A 24,532-nucleotide genomic window follows, 5' to 3' on the forward strand; every position below is an offset into this window, starting at 1 on the left:
TAAATAACTCCAGAAAGAATGAAGGGATGGAGCCAAAGCAAAGACAATACCCAGTTGTGGATGTGACTAGTGATAGAAGCAAGGTCCGATGCTTGAGCAATATTGCATAGGAACCTGGAATGTTAGGTCCATGAATCAAGGCAAGTTGGAAGAGGTCAAACAGGAGACGGCAAAAGTGAACGGCGACATTCTAGGAATCAGCGAACTAAAATGGACTGGAATTTAACTCAGATGACAGTTATATCTACTACTGTGGGCAGGAATCCCTTAGAAGAAATGGAGTAGCCATCATGGTCAACAAAAGAGTCCGAAATGCAGTACTAGGATGCAAAAACATGCCTCAGGGTGTCTAAAAAAGGAAAGAAAGAAAAAAATTTGAAGTTTAAAAACTGTCCTAAAATTTGCAGATGCGGCCCAGTGATAAAGAATCTGAATGTCAATGCAGAAGACACAAGAGATGAGGGTTGGAACCCTGAGTCAAGAAGATCCCCTGGAGAAGAAAATGGCAATCCATTCCAGTATTCTTACCTGGAAAATCCTATGGACAGAGGAGCCTGGCGGGCTAGAGTGCCTGTGGTCGGAAAAGAGTTGGACACAACTTAGCAAGTATATACGAACATTCTATCAATACTAACTCTGTGATCTTGGGCAAGTTACTTAATGTAGGTAAATAAGACAATTTATGTCTAAACTGTCTCATGTGTAAAACTGGATTAAGGGACTTCTCTGGCAGTCCAGGGTTAGGACTCCTTGCTTCTACTGCAGGGGGCGTGGGTTTGATTCCTGGTTAGGGAACTAAGATCTCACATGCCAAATGGCCATAATAATAATTATGGGAATAAGAATGGTAGCTCTTGCAAATATTGTGAAAATAAATGAGTTGAGCTCTGTAAAGTACTGAACTTTGCTTGACCCATTGTAAACATATGTAAGTGTTTTATTATTATCACCAATTTTTTCAACTTCTCTTTTAGCATTTTTCCATTCTTCCCTATATACCATACCCTTCCATACTGAGACTCATCCTTCACTACCAAAGATATCTGTCCTCAGCTTGATATCTTGTTCTCCGTCACTAACCAACTTTGTGACCTGCACTTACCCTTTCGGAAATTCAGTCTCGTCATCTGTAAAATGGGAATAAGAAAACATTGCCATGTTAACTTCAGCGGAGCCAAATGGAATCCCCCAAGCAAAATAAAAATCCCATCATCCACTTCATTAGTTAGAAAGCTAAATGACAGCTCCTCCTGAGAAATAAGTGACTAAGTAAATTGTGTTAAGTTGCTAATTTAGATGATATCAAGGATAGAGCTAGGTTTTGTAGTACCTAAAACAAACAATTTTGGAAGTTTTCTTTAAGAAAACAGAATATAAAATTAGCCTCAAATAATTTTAAAAATCAGAAAAATAACAAGTTTATTAACTGCCTCTAAATAACTGTTTTCTGCAACATACTCATCACCTCTTCATCAGTTCAGTTCAGTTCAGTTCAGTCGTTCAGTCATGTCCAACTCCTTGCGACCCCATGGACTGCAGCAAGCCAGGCCTACCTGTCCAGCATCAACTCCCAGAGTTTATTCAAACTCATGTCCATTGAGTCAGTGATGCCATCCAACTATCTCATCCTCTGTCGTCCCCTTCTCCTCCTGCCTTCAATCTGTCCCAGCGTCAAGGTCTTTTCAAATGAGTCAGCTCTTCACATTAGGTGGCCAAAGTATTGAAGTTTAGCCAGAAGTTTAAATCTTTTGACTCACTCCCTTTCTTTTTTTAAAGTTTATTTTATTCAAGTATAGCTGATTTACAATGTGGTGTTAATGTCTGCTGTACAGCAAAGCAATTCAGTTATACATATATATACATTCTTTTTCATATTTTTTCCATTATGGTTTATCACAGGATATTGAATAAAGTTCCCCTGCTATACCGTAGGATCTTGCTCTTTATCCATTCTATATATAGTAGTTTGCATCCTCTATTTCCAAACTCCCAATCCATCCTTTCCCCATGGCAACCACCAGTCTGTTCTCTATGTCTGGACTCCCTCCTTTTCTTAAGTGGGTTATCACATAATTTCAGGAACTATTCACACTTATTCAAAAATTATCCATATAATAAACTGCTGCTTTGGGTATAACTTAAAAACAATTTTTGGGGGGTTACAATTCACTCCTTTTTTAAAATTTTATTTTTATTTTGGTTGTGCTCAGGCTTTCTCTAGTTATAGTAAGTGGGCGTTACTCTCTAGTTGTGGTGTGCGGGCTTCTCACTGAGGTGGCTTGTTTCCAAGCACAGACTCTAGAGCACGTGGGCTCAGTAGTTGCTGCGCAGGCTTAGTTGCCTCCTGGCATATGGAATCTTCCTGGACCAGGGGCTGAACCTGTATCCTCTGAATTGGCAAGAGGATTCTTAACCATTGGCGCACAGGGGTGTGCTATGCACTAAGTCACTTCAGTCATGTCGGACTCTGGGCGACACTATGGACCGTAGCCCGCCAGCCTCCTCTGTCCATGGGTTTCTCCAGTCAAGAATACTGGAGTGGGTTGCCATGGCCTTCTCCAGGGGATCTTCCTGACTCAGAGGTCGAACCCAGGTCTCCCACATTGCAGTGGATTCTTTACAGCTGAGCCACTAGGGAAGCCCAAGAATACTGGAGTGGGTTGCCATCCCCTTCCTCAGGGGATCTTCCTGACTAAGGGATCTAAGGAACCCAGGTCTCCTGCATTGCAGGCGGATTCTTTACCAGTTGAGCTACCAGGGAAGCCCTCTTAATGTTAGAGTCATTTATGTGGCTCTTTTTATGACTTCACTTTTTATGACTTTTGCTTCATATTCTCGGTACCTAGTTAGTAATACTTGATGAACATCTCCTCATGTCCACTGAATTGAATTAAATCTAAGCAATTGAGATAAAAAGGCATCTAACAGTTAACTATAGTAAATCTCCATGAAGATGGCCTCTTGCATTTTAAAATGACAGAGGGATCCTTGGCGTAATATCTCTTCTTGCTTGTTTTATGGAAGCATTCCAAAATGTCTTTCCAAATTGAAATTAAAGCAGTGAGGCCTAATTTAAAATATATTTTTGTCTTTGTCTTTGATTCCTAGCACAGAGGTCCAAAAACTCTTGGAGTTTACTGAGTGATAGTGTTGCAGGGAAGAGCCAACTCTGACTCCATGATAGACCTGGTTCTTTGACTTTAACCTTTGCTTTTAGTTGCTTTTGTTATTATAATCATACATAATGATCTGCCTCGGGGAACCCTGCCCCTCCCTGAGGTTGGCCATTCCAGGAAATATTTGCAAGATTCTTGTTGTTGTGCAGTCACTCAGTCCCGTCAGACACTTTTCGACCTCATGGACTGCAGCATGCCAGGCTTCCCTGTCCATCACCAACTCCCAGAGCTTGCTCAAACTCATGTCCTTTGAGTCAGGGACGCCATCCAACCATCTCGTCCTCTGTCATGCCCTTCTCCTCCTGCCTTCGATCTTTTCCAGCATCAGGGTCTTTTCCAATGAGTCAGTTCTTCACATCAGGTGGCCAAAATATTGGAGCTTCAGCTTCAGCATCAGTCCTTCCAATTGTTAGGTAGTTAGAATAGGAAAAAGGAGTCCAAAATAGCAGGCTAAAAGACAAAGGAAAAAGCCTGTGAACATAGAATAAAGGAAGGTCCGAGGACCAGGACCAGAGTGAGAACCTCAGGTGAAACAAACAGCCCTCCTGGCTAGCCCAATTTACATAGGGCAGGCTCGGGGGGAGGAGGAAAAAACATATAAAAAGAGGAGCCAAAATTGAGCTTCTCTCTTCTCTTCCGCTTTGGGTCGGCCTGCCTACACGCCTTGAGGTTGTATTTTCCTTTGCTTGCCAAATAAAAGTGAGCTGTAAACGAGTTGTAACACTGGTCCACTGTTTCAAATTTTTGCTGCGGCAAGACAGAACCAAGGAAATTATACACTCCCCTGACACAATGAATATTCAGGACTGATCTCCTTCAGAATGGACTGGTTGGATCTCCTTGCAGTCCAAGGGACTCTCAAGAGTCTTCTCCAACACCACAGTTCAAAAGCCTCAATTCTTCAGTGCTCAGCTCTCTTTATAGTCCAATTGAAACCGTTTACCACAGATTGTGACTCAAACCCACCTGGCTGGGACTCAAACCAGCCAAAACCCATGGTACCTGGTTTTAGCACCTAATGAAGCTCAGGTTCTTCATGTCTCATCACAGAAAGAATTTAGTGAGAGACAAAATGATAAGAAGTGGATCTATTCAGATACAAAGAGAAGCACACTCCACAGACAGAGTGTGGGTCATTGCAAAGGGTGAATGTGGCGGCTGTGAAATGTGGCATGGTAAGTTTTTAAAGGCTGGGTAATTCCATATGCTAATGAGTGGGAGGACTATTCCAATTATTTTGGGGAAGGGGTGGAGATTTCCTGGATTTGGGTCACCGCCCCTTCCTTTGTCTTATAACAATGCCTTTGGAAAACTCAGCAGTGGCCACAGGACTGGAAAAGGTCAGTTTTCATTCCAGTCCCAAAGAAAGGCAATGCCAAAGAGTTTGAACTGCTGCACAGTTGCGCTTATCTCACATGCTATCTAGTTCAGTTCAGTTCAGTTCAGTTGCTCAGTCGTGTCCGACTCTTTGTGACCCCATGAATCGCAGCACGCCAGGCTTCTCTGTCCATCACCAACTTCCAGAGTTCACCCAAACTCATGTCCATTGAGTCGGTGATGCCATCCAGCCATCTCATCCTCTGTCATCCCCTTCTCCTCCTGCCCCCAATGCCTCCCAGCATCAGTATCTTTTCCAATGAGCACCTCTTCACATGAGGTGGCCAAAGTATTGGAGTTTCAGTTTTAGCATCAGTCCTTCCAATGAACACCCAGGACTGATCTCCTTTAGGATGGACTGGTTGGATCTCCTTGCAGTCCAAGGGACTCTCAAGAGTCCTCTCCAACACCACAGTTCAAAGGCATCAATTCTTTGGCGCTCAGCTTTCTTCACAGTCCAACTCTCACATCCATATATGACCACTGGAAAAACCATAGCCTTGACTAGATAAATGAACTATTTTCCCCTTTTGATAGTAATGGCTGTTAAATTCTCTAAAATAAGAAAGAGACTGTGGTGGTAGTTTAGTCGCTAAGTTGTGTCCGACTCTTGCAATCCCATGGACTGTAGCCTGCCAGGCTCCTCTGTCAATGGGATTCTCCAGGCGAGAATACTGGAGTGGGTTGCCATTTCCTTCTCCAGAGGATCTTTCTGACCCAGAAATCAAACCCAGGTCAGAAAGAGATTCAGTTCAGTTCAGTTCAGTTGCTCAGTCGTGTCTGACCCTTTGCGACCCCATGAATTGCAGCATGTCTGGGCCTCCCTGTCCATCACCAACTCCCAGAGTTCACTCAAACTCACGTCCATCGAGGTAGTGCTAAAAATCCTTTAAGCTAGGCTTCAACAGTACATGACCTGAGAATTTCCACATGTAAAAATTGAATTTCTAAAAGGCAGAGGTAGCAGAGACCAAATTGCCAACATCCGTTGGATCATAGAAAAAGCAAAAGAGTTCCAGAAATACATCTACTTCTGCTTTATTGACTATGCCAAAGCTTTTGACTATGTGGATCATAAGAAATTGTGGAAAATTCTGAAAGAGATGGGAATACCAGACCACCTTACCTACCTCCTGAGAAACCTGTGTGCAGGTCAAGAAGCAACAGTTAGAACCGGACATGGAACAACAGACTGATTCCAAATCAGGAAAGGAGTACGTCAAGGCTGTATATTGTCACCTTGCTTATTTAACTTCTATGCAGAGTACATCATGTGAAATGCTGGACTGAATGAAGCACAAGCTAGAATCTAGATTGCCGGGAGAAATATCAATAATCTCAGATATGCAGATGACACCACCCTTATGGCAGAAAGTGAAGAGGAACTAACGAGCCTCTTGATAAAAGTGAAAGAGGAGAGTGAAAAAATTGGCTTAAAACTCAACATTCAAAACACTAAGATCATGGCATCTGATCCCATCACTTCATGGCAAATACATGGGGAAAAAATGAAAACAGTGAAAGAGTATTTTGAGGGGGTTCCAGAATCACTGCATATGGTAATTGCAGCCATGAAATTAAAAGATACTTGCTCTTTGGAAGAAAAGTTATGACCAACCTAGACAGCATATTAAAAAGCAGAGACATTACTTTGCCAACCAAGGTCTGCTGTAGTCAAAGGTATGGTTTTTCCAGTAGTCATGTATGGATGTGAGAGTTGGACCATAAAGAAGGCTGAGGACCAAAGAATTGATGCTTTTGAACTGTGGTGTTGGAGAAGACTCCTGCGAGTCCCTTGGACTGCAAGGAGATCCAACCAATCCATCTTAAAGGAAAGCAGTCCTGAATATTCACTGGAAGGACTGATGCTTTAGCTGAAGCTCCAATCCTTTGGCCACCTGATGTGAAGAAATGACTCATTTGAAAAGCCCCTGATGCTGGGAAAGATTGAAGGCAGGAGGAGAAGGGGGTGAAAGAGGATGAGATGGTTAGACAGCATCACTGACTCAATGGACTTGAGTTTGAGTAAACTCCAGGAGTTGGTGATGGATAGGGAGGCCTGGCATGCTGCATTCAATGAGGTCACAAAGAGTCGGACACAACTGAGTGACTGAACTGAACTGGAACTGTTATGGCACCTCCAGATGTCTATTTCACTTGTTCATTCAGGATCAAGGTCTAGTCTTGTCTGCCATCTTGGTCTCATTTGATTCTAATCAGTTTATGTTGTGTCCTTGGGCTTTGTCATTCTTTCAAAAGTTGTGCCTTGCCGCTTTCCCTCCTGTTACATCCATCCCTCTCACATCCATACATGACTACTGGAAAAACTACAACTTTGACTAGATGGACCTTTGTCAGCAAAGTAATGTCTCTGCTTTTTAATATGCTGTCTAGGTTGGTCATAACTTTTCTTCCAAAGAGCAAGTATCTTCTAATTTCATGGCTGCAATTACCATATGCAATGATTCTGGAACCCCCTCAAAATAGTCTTTCATTGTTTTCATTTTTTTCCCCATGTATTTGCCATGAAGTCATGGGATCAGATGCCAATGATCTTAGTGTTTTGAATGTTGAGATTCAAGCCAACTTTTTCACTCCCTCTTTCACTTTCATCAAAAGGCTTGTTAGTTCCTCTTCACTTTCTGCCATAAGGGTGGTGTCATCTGTGTATCTGAGGTTATCGATATTTCTCCCAGCAATCTAGATTCTAGCTTGTACTTCATTCAGTCCAGCATTTCACATGATGTACTCTGCATAGAAGTTAAATAAGCAAGGTGACAATATACAGCCTTGACATACTCCTTTCCCACTCTGTTGTTTCATGTCGGGTTCTAACTGTTGCTTCTTGGCCTGTTTACAGATTTCTCAGGAGGCAGGTAAGGTGGTCTGCTATTCCCATCTCTTTTAGAATTTCCCACAATTTGTTATGATCCACACAGTCAAAGGCTTTGGCATAGTCAATAAAGCAGAAGTAGGTGTTTTTCTGTAACTCTCTTGCTTTTTCCATGATCCAATGGATGTTGGCAGTTTTGTAACAGGAGAGAAAGGGGCAGGGCAAAACTTTTGAAAGAATGACATAGCCCAAGGAAACAACATAAACCAATTAGAATCAAATGGGACCAAGATGGCAGACAAGACTAGACCTTGATCCTCAAAGAGCAAGTAAATGACACACCCAGAGATGCCATGACAGTTCCAAGGCAATGTTAAAAGACCAAGGAGTGAGACCTGGGCCAAATCCTGGAAATCTCCACCCCTTTCCAAAAATAGTTGGAATAATCCTCCAACTCATTAAGCTATAAAATTACCTAGCCTATAAAAACTAACCAAGTCAAACTTCGGAGCCGCACTCGCCCTATGAGTTTTTGAGATTGCACCCAAGCACTGCATTTCAGACTTTTGTTGACTATGAGGGCTACTCCATTTCTTCTAAGGGATTCTCGCCCATATTAGTAGATATAATGATTGTATGAATTGTACCAAGCCCATTAAAACTAACCATGTCACATTTCTCCTGAATGTTCATTGGAAGGACTGATGCTAAAGCTGAAACTCCAATACTCTGGCCACCTGATGTGAAGAACTGACTCATCTGAAAAGACCCTGATGCTGGGAAACATTGATGGTGGGAGGAGAAGGGGACGACAGAGGATGAGATAGTTGGATGGCATCACCGACTCAGTGGACATAAGTTTGAGTAGACTCCAGGAGTTGGTGATGCACAGGGAGGCCCGGCGTGCTGCAGTCCATGGGATCGCATTGCATCTCACTGAATTCTTTCTGCGATGAGACATCAATATATATATTGATTCAGTATTTGGTCTAATATTGATTTATTTGGTGCATTAACTATAAGTTGGTGATAGGGAAGAAAATGTTAATTCAGTATTTGGTTTAGTTTGAAGGGCTTGCACTGGGGCACTGCACAATGGTATGTATATATGTCTGTGTGTGTGTGTGTATACACGGACAATATTGTACATAATATTGTCTATAGTGTATGCGGAATGTTTTTGTAGTTCAGTTCAGTCACTCAGTTGTGTCCGAGTCTTTGTGACCCCATGGACTGCAGCACACCAGGCTTTCCTGTCCATCACCAACTCCCAGAGTTTGCTCAAACTCATGTTCATTGAGCCATTGATGTTCATAAGAATGGGCTGAACTATAGGAACATTTTGTATGCATTGTGTATGGAATGTTGTGTGCAATATTGTTTGTGTGTGTGTATATATATATATAATATATGTATATATAGTATTGTGCAGTGCTTCAGTTTAAGCTTTTTAATAGTGTAGCTTGAGTTCTGGTACTTTTAAATACACTGAGTTAGCTGTGCCATATTTAGTAAATAAAAATACAGAACACACAGTTAAACTTGAATTTCAGATAACAATGAATATTTTTTAGTAAAAGTATGTGCCATGCATTATGGGATCAGTGACATATTGCTTTGTCTAGTGATATTGTTGGTAGAGATTAAAAAAAAAAAAAAAAAGAACCTGAGTTTCATTAGGCCCTGAAACCAGATACTGTGCGTTTTGGCTGCGTTCAAGTCCCCACCGTGTAGGTTTAAGTCCTAAGCATGGCTTTGACTGAGTTTGAGTCCCAGCCACATGGTTCAAGTTCCAATCTGTGGTAAAGGTTTCAATCTGATCTCTGGTTCCTCTGCCTTTTCTAAATCCAGCTAGAACATCTGGAAGTTCACAGTTCATGTACTGTTGAAGACTGGCTTGGAGAATTTTGAGCATTATTTTGCTACCATGTGAGATGAGTGCAATTGTGTGGTAGTTTGAACATTCTTTGGCATTGCCTTTATTTGGAATTGGAATGAAAACTGACTTTTCCCAATGCTTTGGCCACTGCTGAGTTTTCCAAATTTGCTGGTATATTGAGTGCAGCACTTTACCAGCATCATCTTTTAGGATTTTAAATAGCTCAACTGGAATTTCATCACCTCCACTAGCTTTGTTCATAGTGATGCTTCCTAAGGCCCACTTGACTTTGAACTCCAGGATGTCTGGGTCTAAGTGAGTGATCACACCATCGTGGTTATCTGGGTCATGAAGATCTTTTTTGTATAGTTTTTCTATGTATTCTTGCCAGGTCTTCTTAATATCTTCTGCTTCTTTCAGGTCCATACCATTTCTCTTTTTTCTATTGTGCCCATCTTTGCATGAAATATTCCCTTGGTGTCTCCAATTTTCTAAGAGATCTCTAGTCTTTCCCATTCTACTGTTTTCCTCTATTTCTTTGCATTGATTACTGAGGCAGGCTTTCTTATCTCTCCTCACTATTCTTTGGAACTCTGGATTCAGATGGATATATCTTTCCTTTTCCCCTTTGCCTTTAGCTTCTCTTCTTTTCTCAGCCATTTGTAAGGCCTCCTCAGACAGCCAATTTGCCTTTTGCATTTCTTTTTCTTGAGGATGGTCTTGATCACTGTCTCCTGTACAATGTCATGAACCTCTGTCCATAGTTCTCCAGGCAATCTGTGTATCAGATCTAATCCCTTGAATCTGTTTGTCACTTCCACTGTATAATTACAAGGGATTTGATTTAGGTTATACCTGAATGGTCTAGTGGTTTTCCCTACTTTCTTCAATTTAAGTCTGAATTTGGCAGTAAGGAGTTCATGATCTGAGCCATAGTCAGCTCCTGGTCTTGTTTCTGCTGACTGTATGGAGTTTCTCCATCTTCGGCTGCAAAGTATATAATCAATCTGATTTTGGTAATGAGTATCTGGTGATATCCATGTGTAGAGTCTTCTCTTAAGTTGCTGGAAGAGGGTGTTTCCTATGACCAATGCGTTCTCCTGGCAAAACTCTGTTAGCCTTTGCCCTGCTTCAATTTGTCCGCCAAGGCCAAAGTTGCCTGTTTTCCAGGTATCTCTTGACTTCCTACTTTTGCATTCCAGTCCCCTATGATGAGAAGGACGTCTTTTTGGGGTGTTAGTTCTAGAAGGTCTTGTAGGTCTTCATCAAACTGTTCAACTTCAGCTTCTTTGGCATTACTGGTTGGGGCATAGACTTGGATTATTGTGACATTGAATGGTTTTGCCTTGAAAATGAACAGAGATCATTCTTTCAAATTTGAGATTGGACCCAAGTACTGCATTTTGGACTCTTTTGTTTACTATGAGGGCTAGTCCATTTCTTCTAGGGGGTTCTTGCCCCCATTAGTAGATGTAATGGTCATATGAATTGTACCGAGCCCATTAAAACTAACCATGTCACATTTCTCAGCCCTACTTGCGCTCTGGGATGGCCCACACTCTGTCTGTGGAGTGTGCTTCTCTCTGAATCTGAATAAATCCACTTCTTACCTACCACTTTGTCTCTCACTGAATTCTTTCTGTGATGAAACATCAAGAACCTGAGCTTCATTAGGTCCTGAAACCAGGTACCATGGGTTTTGGCTGGGTTTGAGTCCCAGCCAGGTGGGTTCAAGTGCCAAGCAGGGTTTTGGCTGGGTGTAAGTCTTGTTTGCACTGGAGGTTCAGCAGTAGAATTCTTGCCTTCCACAAGGGAGATCCGGGTTCAAGTCCTGGCCAATGCATCATGCTCACATCAGGTTTGGGTTTCCCTTGTGGCTCAGATGGTAAAGAATCTGCCTGCAATGCTGGAGACCTCGGTTCAATCCCTGGGTTGGGAAGATCCCTTGGAGGAGGGCAAGGCAACCCACTGCAGTGTTCTTGCCTGGAAATTCCCCATGGACAGAGGAGGCTGGCAGGCTACAGCCCATGGGGTTGTAAAGAGTCAGACACGACTGAACAACTAAACACAGCACAAGTCCTGGTCATGTGGGTTCGAGTCCCAAAGTGAGTTTTGGCTGGGTTTGAGTCCCAGCACATGGGTTCAAGTCTGTGGTAAACAGTTTCAGCAGTTTGTTATGAATGACAAAGACATTCATAACGCACAACTGTGGATCACACTTGAGTTTGTGCTAACAGGATAACTAAGGGCGCTGTTTGCTGTGCTAAGTCACTTTAGTCATGTCTGACTCTGCAACCCTATGGACTGTAGCCCACCAGGCTCCTCTGTCCATGGGATTCACCAAGCAAGAATACTGCAGTGGGTTGCCATGCCCTCCTCCAGGGGCTTTTCCTGACTCAGGGATTGAACCTGTGTCTCTTACATCTCCTGCACTGGCAGGCGGGTTCTTTACCACTAATGCCATTCCCCCACCCACCCCAGGTACCTCAGGATGAGAGCTGGTCACCAGAACCACCAAATACTTTATCAGAGTTTAGGAACCAGCCTCTGGGAGAAGGAGGACTGGAGATTGAGATCTATTGTAAAAAAAGTCTGAGGTTCAGGAGAGCTTCCAAATTGGTGAAAACATGGATATTCCAGGAGGGGGATGGACTCGAGGAAGACATGGAAACTCCCTGTCTCCCTTCCCCTATGCATGTCTTCCCTTTGGCTGTCCCTGATTTATGTCCTTTGTTATAAACCAGTAATGAAACCAAGCAGGATCAAAGCCTTTCTGTGTCCCCCCATTGTTACTTGTAGGGAATAGATTCCAGCCTCCATGACCTTCCCTGAGTCCCAAAGGATAGAATGGAACAGCTGCTAATCAAAGAAGGGAGGAGATAAGGAGACAAAGAAGGAGTAGCCTTGAGGCAGGGTCTTGGTTCTGCTCCAAGGGATATAGGTAATAATACCTTCAAACTTTTCACAGAACTAAAAAACCCTCAGTAAGTGAAAGATATTCCTACTCTTTATTCCATCTTAAAGGAACCATTAAAGGAACCAAAGAAGCATCTTTCCAGATTATTAGGAGCCCACCTGAATCCAGATTAATGGAGAGGGCTTGCTGACAATATTAGAGTGTGTGCAGGGTTCATATACCCTAATCTTATCAGCAACCCCATTAGAATTGGTGCTATAAACCCCTCACAAAATCCTCCTGGGTTAGGATACACAGTGTTTGAGAGAAGGGGCCAGCTGTATCCCCCTTTGCTTGGCAAAGCAATAAAGCTGTTCTTTTCCACTTGGCCTAAAATTCAGTCTCCAAGATTCAGTTCTTGGAGATTCAGAGGATGAGATGGTTGGATGGCATCACTGACTCAATGGACATGAGTTTGAGCAAGCTCCAGGAGTTGGTGATGGACAGGGAAGCCTGGCGTGCTGCAGTCCATGGGGTGGCAAAGAGTTGGACACGACTGAGCAACTGAACTGAACTGAAGATTCAGTTCAGCACAGAGGCCATGTTTTCAACATCAGTTACAGTAAGTAACGTACTCTCTTGAGTTCTGTCAGTCATTCCATTTGAACCTGAAGGGACTGTTGTGGGAACACAAAACACTGCATATCATAGAATTCCATTTATATGAAAACTTCAGAAAAGGCCATTCCACAGAAGGTAGATTCATGAATTCTAGGGGTTGTGGGGAAGGAGTTGACTGATAATTGGTAAGGGGTTTCCATGTGAGGTAATAAGAAAGTTCTAGAATTAGACAGTGGTGATGACTGCACAGCATTGTGAGTGTACTTACTGCCATCAGTAAGTAAAATAGTCAAAAAGGGACTTCCTTGGTGGTCCAGTGATTACGAGTCTGAGCTTCTGCTGCTGAAGAATTGGCTTAAGATCCCAGATGCTGTGCACTGCACACAAAAAAGTTAAAATGGTAAACTTTGTTATGTGTATTAATAAATTACCACGATTTTTAAAAATGCACCCGCTAGGATGGCTATTCAGAGAAGGCACTGGCAAAGTACCCCACTCCAGTACTCTTGCCTGGAAAATCCCATGGACGGAGGAGCCTGGTAGGCTGCAGTCCATGGGGTCACTAAGAGTCGGACATGACTGAGCAACTTCACTTTCACTTTTCACTTTCATGCATTGGAGAAGGAAATGGCAACCCACTCCAGTGTTCTTGCCTGGAGAATCCCAGGGACAGGGGATCCTGGTGGGCTGCCGTCTATGGGGTCACACAGAGTCGGACACGACTGAAGTGACTTAGCAGCAGCAGCAGCAGCAGGATGGCTATTGTACCAAAAAAAGCAGAAAACACTTGTCAGTAAGAATGTGAAGAAACTGGAACCCTTGTGCACTGTTGGTGAGAATGTAAACTGCATTGCTGCTATGGTACACAGTTGGCAGTTCCTCAAAAAGTTAAACGCAGAATTAAGAATCCACCTGCAATGCAGGAGAGGAGGGTTCAATCCCTGGATTGGGAAGATCCCCTGGAGCAGAAAATAGCAACCTATTCCAGTGTTCTTGCCTGGGAAATCTCATGGACAGAGGAGCCTGATGGTCTACAGTCCATGGGGTCACAAAAGACTCAGACACAGCTTAGGGACTAAACAACAACAAAAAAATATACTCAAAATAATTGAAAGCAGGGACTCGAATGGGTATTTGTACACCTATGTTCACAGCAGCATTATTCACAACAGCCAAAAGGTTGAAACAGCCCAAATATCCATTGAGAGATGAATGGGTACACAAAATGTGGTACATTCATACAATACAGTGGAGCCTTTAAAGGGAAGGAAATTCTAACACCGGCTACAGCATGGATGAACCTTGAAGACATGCTGTGTAAAAGTTGCCAGACGCAAAAGAATAAACATATGATTCCACATGCAGAAAGTAGAATGGAGGTTGCCACAGGCTAGGAGGAGGAGGATTGGGAAGTTGTTTCATGGGGACAGAATTTCAATTTGGGAAAATTAAAAAGTTCTGGAGATGGCTAGTGGTGGTAGTTTAACAAGAATGTGAATGGGTTAATGCTACTGAACTGTACTCTTACAAATGGCTAAATTTTGGGTTATGTATAGTTTACCATAATTTTTAAAAATCACAGAAAAAAAGAGAAGAAAAAAGAAAAGAACATAACATTAACGGCCCTCCCTCCTCCAGTGCCAGGGGGAAGAGGATGAGAGGCTCGTCCAGAAGGGGGCGCCTTGAGGTCTCCCGGCTCCTCTGCAGCATCCGCAAGCTACCTAAGACAAGTCACTCCACCCCAGGCTGCCGTAAATGCAAATTCCCTGGCGGGGTTCCTCTTCTGGACTCTCCGGCCCCTCCCCCTGTTTGGGTGGCGCAAGACGCTGCCTGCTCTGCAGTGCGCACGGTTGCCCGAAAACTCCTGCCCTCCCGGAAGCCTTCCTTTGCTTCCCAGGTTGGCAGAGCTCGCGTCCGGAGGACTCCCCAATTTTACTCTATTTCATCTATTTCACTGCTGCTCTCCCAAAGTGCTAGCTCTTTGCAGAGGCCGGCACAGGATGGCCAGCGGTAACTTTGGGGAATAAACAGCCTCAGCGCCTCACCCTCCCACGTGGCGGGACGCGTAGCAGCTGCTCTCAGAGCCGCCCAGAAAAATCCCAGCAGCCCTCTCTCGGTGCATCTCTCCTGATTGAAACAAAAACGCCCTCGTGGTGGCTAGTTTCTGAGCCCTTCATCACTGGAGCCAAAATAAGACCCGTTGGAAGCTGTATACCAGATTTGTCCTTGGAACAGGAGAAGAGTTGAATTTCTAACGCTTAAAACTTTTAATAAAATGCCTGAAGAAACATACATCTGCAAGGGTAAAGGAATGAGGGTTTGTTCAAACTACAACAACTCCTACCTTGATTTGGTACGTGGGATAAGCTTGGATTTTTTTTTTTTTTTTTAAGAAATGTTTCCTAGTCATAACATGAGAGGAAAGAGAAAGAGAAAACAAGGACAAACTATTGCTGATTACTTGTTGCAGCTTTAATTCAAGACCTATGATAGAGGAATGGAGCAGAGCCAGCCATTCTAGAGTTGGTGGACCTGCAGATGGAGGTGGAAGGGAGCATGTTGTTGTTTAGTCAATAAGCCTCTTCCCACTCTTTGCGACCCCATGGACAGTAGCCCTCCAGGCTCCTCTGTTCATGGGATTTCCCAGGCAAGAATACTGGAGTGGGTTACCATTTCCTTCTGCAGGGGATCTTCCTGACCCAGGGATCAAACCAGCATCTCTTGCTTGGCAAGCAGATTCTTTACACTGAGCCACCTGGGAAGCTGGAAGGGAGCATACCTTTGCTAAAAGTGATTCTCTTTTCCTGTGACCTTTGAGCCCCATAACTTGGTGTCTTGAAGGGCTGAACAAAACAAAAAGCAAACAACAAAAACTGCTCTGTCTCATAAGCTGAAGTTCCAGGTGCTCCCAAGCAGCGGTCTAGCAGATAAGATTGCCCAAAGTCGCCTCGGTCTGCCAAAGGCCATCTCATCTCCTACTCTTTGTCTTTTGCTTCCTCTGCCTTTTGCTACATCCCACGAGCAGATATCCTTTCACTTAAGGCCCTTTGCACTTGTTCTCTTGTCCTCCATCTCTCTACAAAACTTGTTTCCTTGTCTAATGTGAAAGTGAAACTGTGAAAGTGTTAGTCGTTCTGTCATATCCGACTCTTTGCTACCCTATGGACTGTAACCCGCTAGGCTCCTCTGTCCATGGAATTCTCCAGGCAAGAATATTGGAGTGAGTTTCCATGTCCTTCTCCAGGGGATCTTCCTGACCCAAGGATCTAACCTGGGTCTCCTGCATTGCAGGCAGATTCTTTACCATCTGAGCCACCAGGGAAGCACTTCCTTGCCTTATGCCCCTGCCTAAATGTCACGATTATGAGATTTTCTTAACCATCTTGCTTAAAAAGGCACCATCAACATTGTTTTATCTATCCCGATTTCTTTCTTTTTTTTATAGCACATATCACTGCTTTTTTTAAACATATTTTTTTATCTGTCTCCTCCCTTTGGTCCATGAGGGGAAGAATTTTTCAGTGCTAAAAAAATTCCAAGAAATAGCACAGTCCTGGGGATAGCAGGTCCTTCAGAATTTTTGTTTATTTTTTTTTGTGGGGGTGGGTCTTTTTGGCTGTACTGCATGGCTTGCAGGATCTTAGTTCCCAGAGCAGGAATTGAACCAGGGGCCACCACAGTGGAAGTGAGGAATACTAACCACTGGACCACCAGGGAATTTCCATATTTGGATAAATTAATAAATGCTGATAAAACTTTGCTTTCCCACCAGAGCTTATTGTTTCAAACTGCCTCAAAGCAATGCTGTTACGTTAGGAATTTTCTATAAATAAAAAAAATGGTGGTTTCATGGCCCACAGTCTCTGATTTGGGTTACTCACTATGTAATTTCTCAAATCTTATTAGATCTACAGCCTTACTTAATACACTTACTAAAACCATCCCAAAGAAAAAGAAATGCTAGAAGGCAAAATGGTTGTCTGAGGAGGTCTTACAAATAGCTGAAAAAAGAAGAGAAGTGAAAAGCAAAGGAGAAACGGAAAGATATACCCAACTGAATGCAGAGTTCCAAAGAACAGCAAGGAGAGATAAGAAAGCCTTCCTTGGTGATCTGTGCAAATAAATAGAGGAAAACAATAGAATGGGAAAGACTAGAGATCTCTTCAAGAAAATTAGAGATAACAAGGGAACATTTCATGCAAAGATGAGTACAATAAAGGAAAGAAATGGCAAGGACCTAACAGAAGCAGAAGATATTAAGAAAAGGTGGCAAGAATATACAGAAGAACTATACAAAAAAGATCTTAATGACCCAGATAACCACAATGGTGTGGTCACTCAACTAGAGCCAGACATCCTGGAGTGCGAAGTCAAGTGGGCCTTAGGAAGCATTACTATGAACAAAGTCAGTGGAGGTGATGGAATTCCATCCTAACTATTTCAAATCCTAAAAGATGATGGTGTGAAAGTGCTGCACTCAATATGCCAGCAAATTTGGAAAACTCAGCAGTGGCCACAGGACTGGAAAAGGTCAGTTTTCATTTCAATCCCAAAGAAAGGCAATGCCAAAGAATGTTCAAACTACCGCACAATTGCACTCATCTCATATGCTATCAAGGTAATGCTCAAAATCCTTCAAGCTAGGCTTCAACAGTACATGACCTGAGAATTTCCAGATATACAAATTGGATTTAGAAAAGGCAGAGGAACCAGAGATCAAATTGCCAACATCTATTGGATCATAGAAAAAGCAAGAGAATTCCAGAAAAACATCTACTTCTGCTTTATTGATTATTCTAAAGATTTTGGCTATGTGGATTACACCAAACTGTGGGAAGTTCTTTAAAGAGATGGGAATTCCAGATCACTTTACCTGCCTCCTGAGAAACTTGTATGCAGGTCAAGAAGCAACAGTTAGAACCGGACATGGAACAATGGACTGCTTCCAAATTGGGAAAGGCTGTATATTGTCACCCTACTTACTTAACTTACATACAGAGTACATCATGCGAAATTCCAGCCTGAATGAATCACAAGCTGGAATCAAGATTGCTGAGAGAAGTATCAACAACCTCAGATATGCAGATGACACCACCCTAATGGCAGAAAACAAAGAGGAATTAAAGAACCTGTTGATGAAGGTGAAAGAGGAGAGTGAAGAAGCTGGCTTAAAAGCCAACATTCAAAAAATTAAGATCATGGCATCCGGTCCCATCACTTCATGGCAAATAGATGGGAAAAAAGTGGAAACAGTGGCAGATTTTATTGTCTTGGGGGCCAAAATCACTGCGGACAGTGACTGCAGTCACCAAATTAAAAGACGTTTGCTCCTTGGAAGAAAAGCTATGATCAAGCTAGACAGCGTATTAAAAAGCAGAGACATTACTTTGGAAACAAAGGTCCGTACAGTCAAAACTGTGATTTTCCCAGTAGTCAGGTACAGATTTGAGAGTTGGACAATAAAGTAGGCTGAGTGCCAAAGAATTGATATTTTTTAATTGTGGTGCTGGCAAAGACTCTTGAGAGTCCCTTGGCCAGCAAGGAGATTAAACCAGTCAATCCTAAACAAAATCAACCCTGAATATTCATTGGAAGAACTGATGTTGAAACTGAAGCTCCAATACTTTGGCCACCTGATGGGAAGAACTGACTCATTGGAAAGACCCTGATGCTTGGAAAGATTGAGGGCAGGAGGAGAAGAGGATAAGAGTGGATGAAATGGTTGGATCGCCTCACTGACTCAATGGACACGAGTTTGAACAAACTACAGGTGATAGGGAAGGACAGAAAAGCCTGGTGTGTAATCCATGGGGTGGCAAAGAGTCCAATACAACCTAGCATGTGAACAATGAACCATAACATCCTGAAAAAAAACCTCATGTTCTTTCTCTATGGTGGGATCACGATATCTGATTGAATCTACAACTGTCTTCTGACTTCATTTGGCTGCAAGCTCACTGCTTCTAAAGTCAAACTCACAACTCGGTGTCTGTTATTCATGTAAACTGAAATGAACAACCTAAAAGTTGAGAATTATGTTTTATTTGGCCCACTTACCAAGGACTTAGCCTGGGACACCACCTCTCAGCTCTGAGAGACTTCTCTGAAGAAGTAAGGTGGGATCCAGGATGTATAGTAGTTTTTGCAAACCAGGTAGTCAGGACATCAAAAGATTATTGTTAGTTAATTTTTTTTCTTTAATTAAGACATCTCATCTCTAAGCAGACATCTCAAGTTAATGAATTTAGCACTTTTCTATGTACGGGAAGATGCCAGAGTCTGGGCTCATTGAAATCATTCCTTTGATATGCAGTTTAACGCTGCTGGGCCAGTATCCTATTTTTCTCCATCCTGAGTCCCCTCAGGGTGCACAGTTGGGGGTGGCTGCAGTGGCTGCTGGCTGGATGGCTGGAATATCTTTGGTTTACTGAAATGGCAGGCCATATTTTTCATCCACATTTAAAACAAGAGTTGTATCTGATACTCAGACTTTAACTTCCTATAAATTTCTGTTATCACCAGCAGACTGTAAGCTCCTTAGGGGCACAGACCTTTCCTCTGCTGTTGTCCATGGAATCCCTAAAGCCCAGCTTACAGCCTAGCACATAGTGACTGCCAAGTCCTAACTGTAACTCCTTTCCTGACTTGCCTTATCTGGCAGGGGCTCTATGGTCCATCAGTTCCGCCCATCTTGTCAAGTTGCTCCCTGCTAAGATTCCCTGACACTACCACCAGCTTCCTTCTTTTTTCTTTTTTAACCATTATTATTACTTATTTATTTGTGACTGTGCTGGGTCTTCACTGCTGCAAGCAGGCTTTCTCTAGATGCAGCAAGTAGGGGCTACTATCTAGTTGCGATATGCAAGCTTCTCATTGCAGTGGTTTCTCTTGTTGCAGAGCACAGGCTCTAGAGTTGTTGTGGCTTAGTTGCCCTAGGGGATGTGGGATCTTGCTGGCCCAGGGACCGAACTCATGTCCTCTGCATTAACAGGTAGATTCTTAACCACCGGGCCACCAGGAAAGTCCTACTGCCACATTCCTTTGGCTTCTCACTGTCTGTACCCCTTCACCTCTTCTGGTTCCATAACCATTCATGTGCATCTTCAGGACCAACTTCACTGTTAAACTATCCTCACCCACATGGCAAAATCCTCTGTCTCACCTTATGGATACCTTGGTCATCTCAGCAAATGCTCAACACTCCTCAATCCTGAAATATTTCCTTCCTTCGCTTCCCTGATGCCATCTTATTTCTCCAGCCCCTCTGGTCCCAGGACTGTGGGATTTGTACCTCAGATTTCTCTCTTCTCTCTTCTCTCTTTAAATACAATGTCCCAGACTTTGCATAGTTTATATGTATCATCCATATGCATAGTTTATGTGCTTCACAATGAGAGAGTCAATTCCTAGGCAGGTTGATAAGAAGTCCAGGGGTCCCTGAGGAGAGAGGGGTCTGGAGTTCTTTCTTAAGGAGAAGGAAAGGACAAACTTTTTTTTTCTCTATATTCCTTAGTCTTAGTCACATAAAATGCTTTTTTCTTTAAGCCCAGAACTGCTTTAATGTCTGCGCATGAGTGTATGTTCCTCGGTTCTTTGTCTTGTCACAACAAAGATTTGGAGCAACGAACATTAAAGCCCTCGGCGCGTCACAGCTCTCGAGTCTTGGACAAACCATGCTACAGCTCTTAGGCAAATCAGTGTTACAGCTCCATTTTATTTAGAAGATAGCAGGAGAATCCAAGACTCGAAGAGAAGAGTGGGGAGGAGGGAGAGAGAGAGAGGGAGGGAGGGGGAGAGAGAGAGAGAGCGCGCACACACACGGGAGGAGAGAGAGAGAGTGAGAGAGAGAGAGTGAGAGAGAGAAAGAGCGCACGCACGCGGGGAGAGAGAGTTTGTGAGAAAGCGCTTTGGCTCCTCCTTTTATATGTTGTTCCTCCACCTGGGCCTGCCCTATGCAAATTGGGCTTAGCCAGGAGTGCTGTTTCTTCTGCCTGAAGTCTTCACTCTGGTCCTCGGACCTTCCTTTGACCTTCCTTGTCTTTTAGCCACCGCCATTTTGGACTCCTTTTCCCTATTCTACCTACCTAACAGGTTCATTAGTTGTAGTGCATGGGCTTAGTTGCTCGTGGCATATGGGATCTTCCTAGATCAGAGATCGAACCTTCTGCATTGTGTCAACTACAAATTGGCACTTACCAAGAGCATTGCCAACGACTGAACAACAAAGGCATTTGCCATCTGCCTCTATGGAGATTGAACCCCACGCTGCTATAGCTGTTGACCTCCAACAACCCCAGAGGGAGTTCAGGGTGGAGCGAGGCACTCTGTGCTCCAGGGAATCTGGTGGACAGGTCTTTAGATAGTTGGATGTTTTTAGCAACAGAATTTATGATCTCAATCCTTCAGTTCAGTTCAGTTCAGTCGCTCAGTCATGTCCGACTCTTTGCAACTCCAAAAATCGCAGCATGCCAGGCCTCCCTGTCCATCACCATTTCCCGGAGTTCACTCAAACTCACGTCCATCGAGTCGGTGATGCCATCCAGCCATCTCATCCTCTGTCATCCCCTTCTCCTCCTGCCCCCAATCCCTCCCAGCATCAGAGTCTTTTCCAATGAGTCAACTCTTCGCATGAGGTGGCCAAAGTATTGGAGTTTCAGCTTTAGCATCATTCCTTTCAAAGAAATCCCAAGGCTGATCTCCTTCAGAATGGACTGGTTGGATCTCCTTGCAGTCCAAGGGACTCTCAAGAGTCTTCTCCAACACCACAGTTCAAAAGCATCAATTCTTCGGCGCTCAGCTTTCTTCACAGTCCAACTCTCACATCCATACATGACCACTGGAAAAACCATAGCCTTGACTAGACGGACCTTTGTTGACAAAGTAATGTCTCTGCTTTTCAATATGCTATCTAGGTTGGTCATAACTTTCCTTCCAAGGAGTAAGCATCTTTTAATTTCATTGCTCCAGTTACCATCTGTAGTGATTTTGGAGCCCCCAAAAATAAAGTCTGACACTGTTTCTACTGTTTCCCCATCCATTTCCCATGAAGTGATGGAACCATATGCCATGATCTTCATTTTCTGAATGTTGAGCTTTAAACCAACTTTTTCACTCTCCACTTTCACTTTCATCAAGAGGCTTTTGAGTTCCTCTTCACTTTCTGCCATAAGGGTGGTGTCATCTGCATATCTGAGGTTATTGATATTTCTCCCGGCAATCTTGATTCCAGCTTGTGCTTCTTCCAGCCCAGTGTTTCTCATGATGTACTCTGCATAGAAGTTAAATAAGCAGGGTGACAATATACAGCCTTGACGAACTCCTTTTCCTATTTGGAACCAGTCTGTTGTTCCATGTCCAGTTCTAACTGTTGCTTCCTGACCTGCATATAGGTTTCTCAAGAGGCGGGTCAGGTGGCCTGGTATTCCCATCTCTTTCAGAGTTTTCCACAGTTTATTGTGATCCACATAGTCAAAGGCTTTGGCATAGTCAATAAAGCAGAAATAGATGTTTTTCTGGAACTCTCTTGCTTTTTCCATGATCCAGCGGATGTTGGCAATTTGACCTCTGGTTCCTCTGCCTTTTCTAAAACCAGCTTGAACATCAGGAAGTTCACGGTTCACGTATTGCTGAAGCCTGGCTTGGAGAATTTTGAGCATTACTTTACTAGTAAAGTAATGTGTGCAATTGTGTGGTAGTTTGAGCATTCTTTGGCATTGGCTTTCTTTGGGTTTGGAATGAAAACTGACCTTTTCCAGTCCTGTGGCCACTGCTGAGTTTTCCAAATTTGCTGGCATGTTGAGTGTAGCACTTTCGCAGCATCATCTTTCAGGATTTGAAATAGCTCGATTGGAATTCCATCACCTTCACTAGCTTTGTTTGTAGTGATGCTTTCTAAGGCCCACTTGACTTCACATTCCAGGATGTCTGGCTCTAGGTGAGTGATCACACCATCATGATTATCTTGGTCATGAAAATCTTTTTTGTATAGTTCTTCTGTGTATTCTTGCCACCTCTTCTTAATATCTTCTGCTTCTGTTAGGTCCATACCATTTCTGTCCTTTATTGAGCCCATCTTTGCATGAAATGTTCCATTGGTATCTCTAATTTTCTTGAAGAGATCTCTAGTCTTTCCCATTCTGTTGTTTTCCTCTATTTCTTTGCATTGATCTCTGAGGAAAGCTTTCTTATCTCTTCTTGCTGTTCTTTGGAACTCTGCATTCAGATGCTTATATCTTTCCTTTTCTCCATTGCTTTTCGCTTCTCTTCTTTTCACAGCTATTTGTAAGGCCTCCCCAGACAGCCATTTTGCTTTTTTGCATTTCTTTTCCATGGGGATGGTCTTGATCCCTGTCTCCTGTACAATGTCATGAACCTCAGTCCATAGTTCATCAGGCAGTCTGTATATCAGATCTAGTTCCTTAAATCTATTTCTCACTTCCACTGTATAATCATAAGGGATTTGATATAGGTCATACCTGAATGGTCTAGTGGTTTTCCCTACTTTTTTCAATTTAAGTCTGAATTTGACAATAAGGAGCTCATGATCTGAGCCATAGTCAGCTCCTAGTCTTGTTTTTGCTGACTGTATAGAGCTTCTCCATCTTTGGCTGCAAAGAATATAATCAATCAGATATTGGTGTTGACCATCTGGTGATGTCCATGTGTAGAATCTTCTCTTGTGTTGTTGGAAGAGGGTGTTTGCTATGACCAGTGTCTCAATCCTTGCATCTCCTCATACATAGATAGAGAAGCACTAGATCCCTTCATGGTGACATCAGACCCTCATGACTAACAAAAACCTTTTGTAAATTGAGTGCTTCATGGTATTGAACTCCCCCTTCACCAAAACCTTGTATATTGACTTTCCCCCACTGCCGCTTTGGAGCAGTCTCTCAGAGATATCTGAGATGCTGCCTTCCGGGCTGCAGTCCTCATTTTGCCCCAAATAAAACTTAACTCACAACTCTCAAGTTGTACCTCTTTTTTAAGTCGACAATTGGCAGGTAGATTCTTTACCACTGAGCCACCAGAGAAGTCCTGTTATTTTCTTTTAATGGGCCTCAACCTTGCTATAACTGCCTGATCCAAAACAGAGCACCTCCTTGATTCTTCCCCCAGCCAGCATCCCTCTATCACATCCATCTCATTGGATTATAGATTCTGCCTCGTAAATACCTTGTTACTTCCCTCCAAGGCCCAATAGTCTATTTCTCTATTTTTCAGACCTGGGGTCTGGGTGATCCTGAACAATGTCAGCTTACACTCTGATTTCTATCGGGTTTTCTAAACTGCCTCTTGAATTGCACCCCCCACCTACAATCCTTTCTTCCCTCAGCAGTCAGAATTACTTTATTATTATTTTTAAGGCATATATTTATTTATTTTTGGCTGCATCTGGTTTTAGTTGCAGTGCATGGGCTTCTCTTTGGTTGGGATACATGGGATTTTAGTTCCCTGACCAGGGATTGAACCTGCATCCTCTGCATTAGAAGGTGGGTTTTTAACCATGGGACCACCATAGAAGTCCCAGAGTTACTTTCTGTGAATGAACCTGGTTGTACATATCTGCTTAATACAGGTCGCCATCTTCCTATTACTTTAGGGACAAAAATCTCAGCTCTTTACCCTAGCATTCAAGATACTTCACAGTAGAGCCACTGACTGTCATGTCAGTTACCCCTGCCATTTCTCCCCACCCTATCCCACCCAACACACCCTAAGCTACAGCTAAAGTAATCTTTTCAGTTCTT

General features: G+C 43.1%; 1 protein-coding gene across 1 annotated transcript in view; it reads right to left on the bottom strand.

Moving 5' to 3' along the window:
- Window positions 1–950: 950 nt before the first annotated feature.
- Window positions 951–24,532, bottom strand: part of RBP7 (retinol binding protein 7) — a 44,776-nt gene continuing 21,194 nt past the window's right edge. The window contains exon 4 of the mRNA XM_061382792.1: window positions 951–3,626. Coding sequence (XP_061238776.1) covers window positions 3,594–3,626 — 33 coding nt within the window. The 3' untranslated portion in view covers window positions 951–3,593. The remainder of the gene's footprint in view (window positions 3,627–24,532) is intronic.

The sequence above is a fragment of the Bos javanicus genome, chromosome 16 (assembly GCF_032452875.1).
Source record: "Bos javanicus breed banteng chromosome 16, ARS-OSU_banteng_1.0, whole genome shotgun sequence".
In the NCBI taxonomy this organism is placed as follows: Eukaryota; Metazoa; Chordata; class Mammalia; order Artiodactyla; family Bovidae; genus Bos; species Bos javanicus.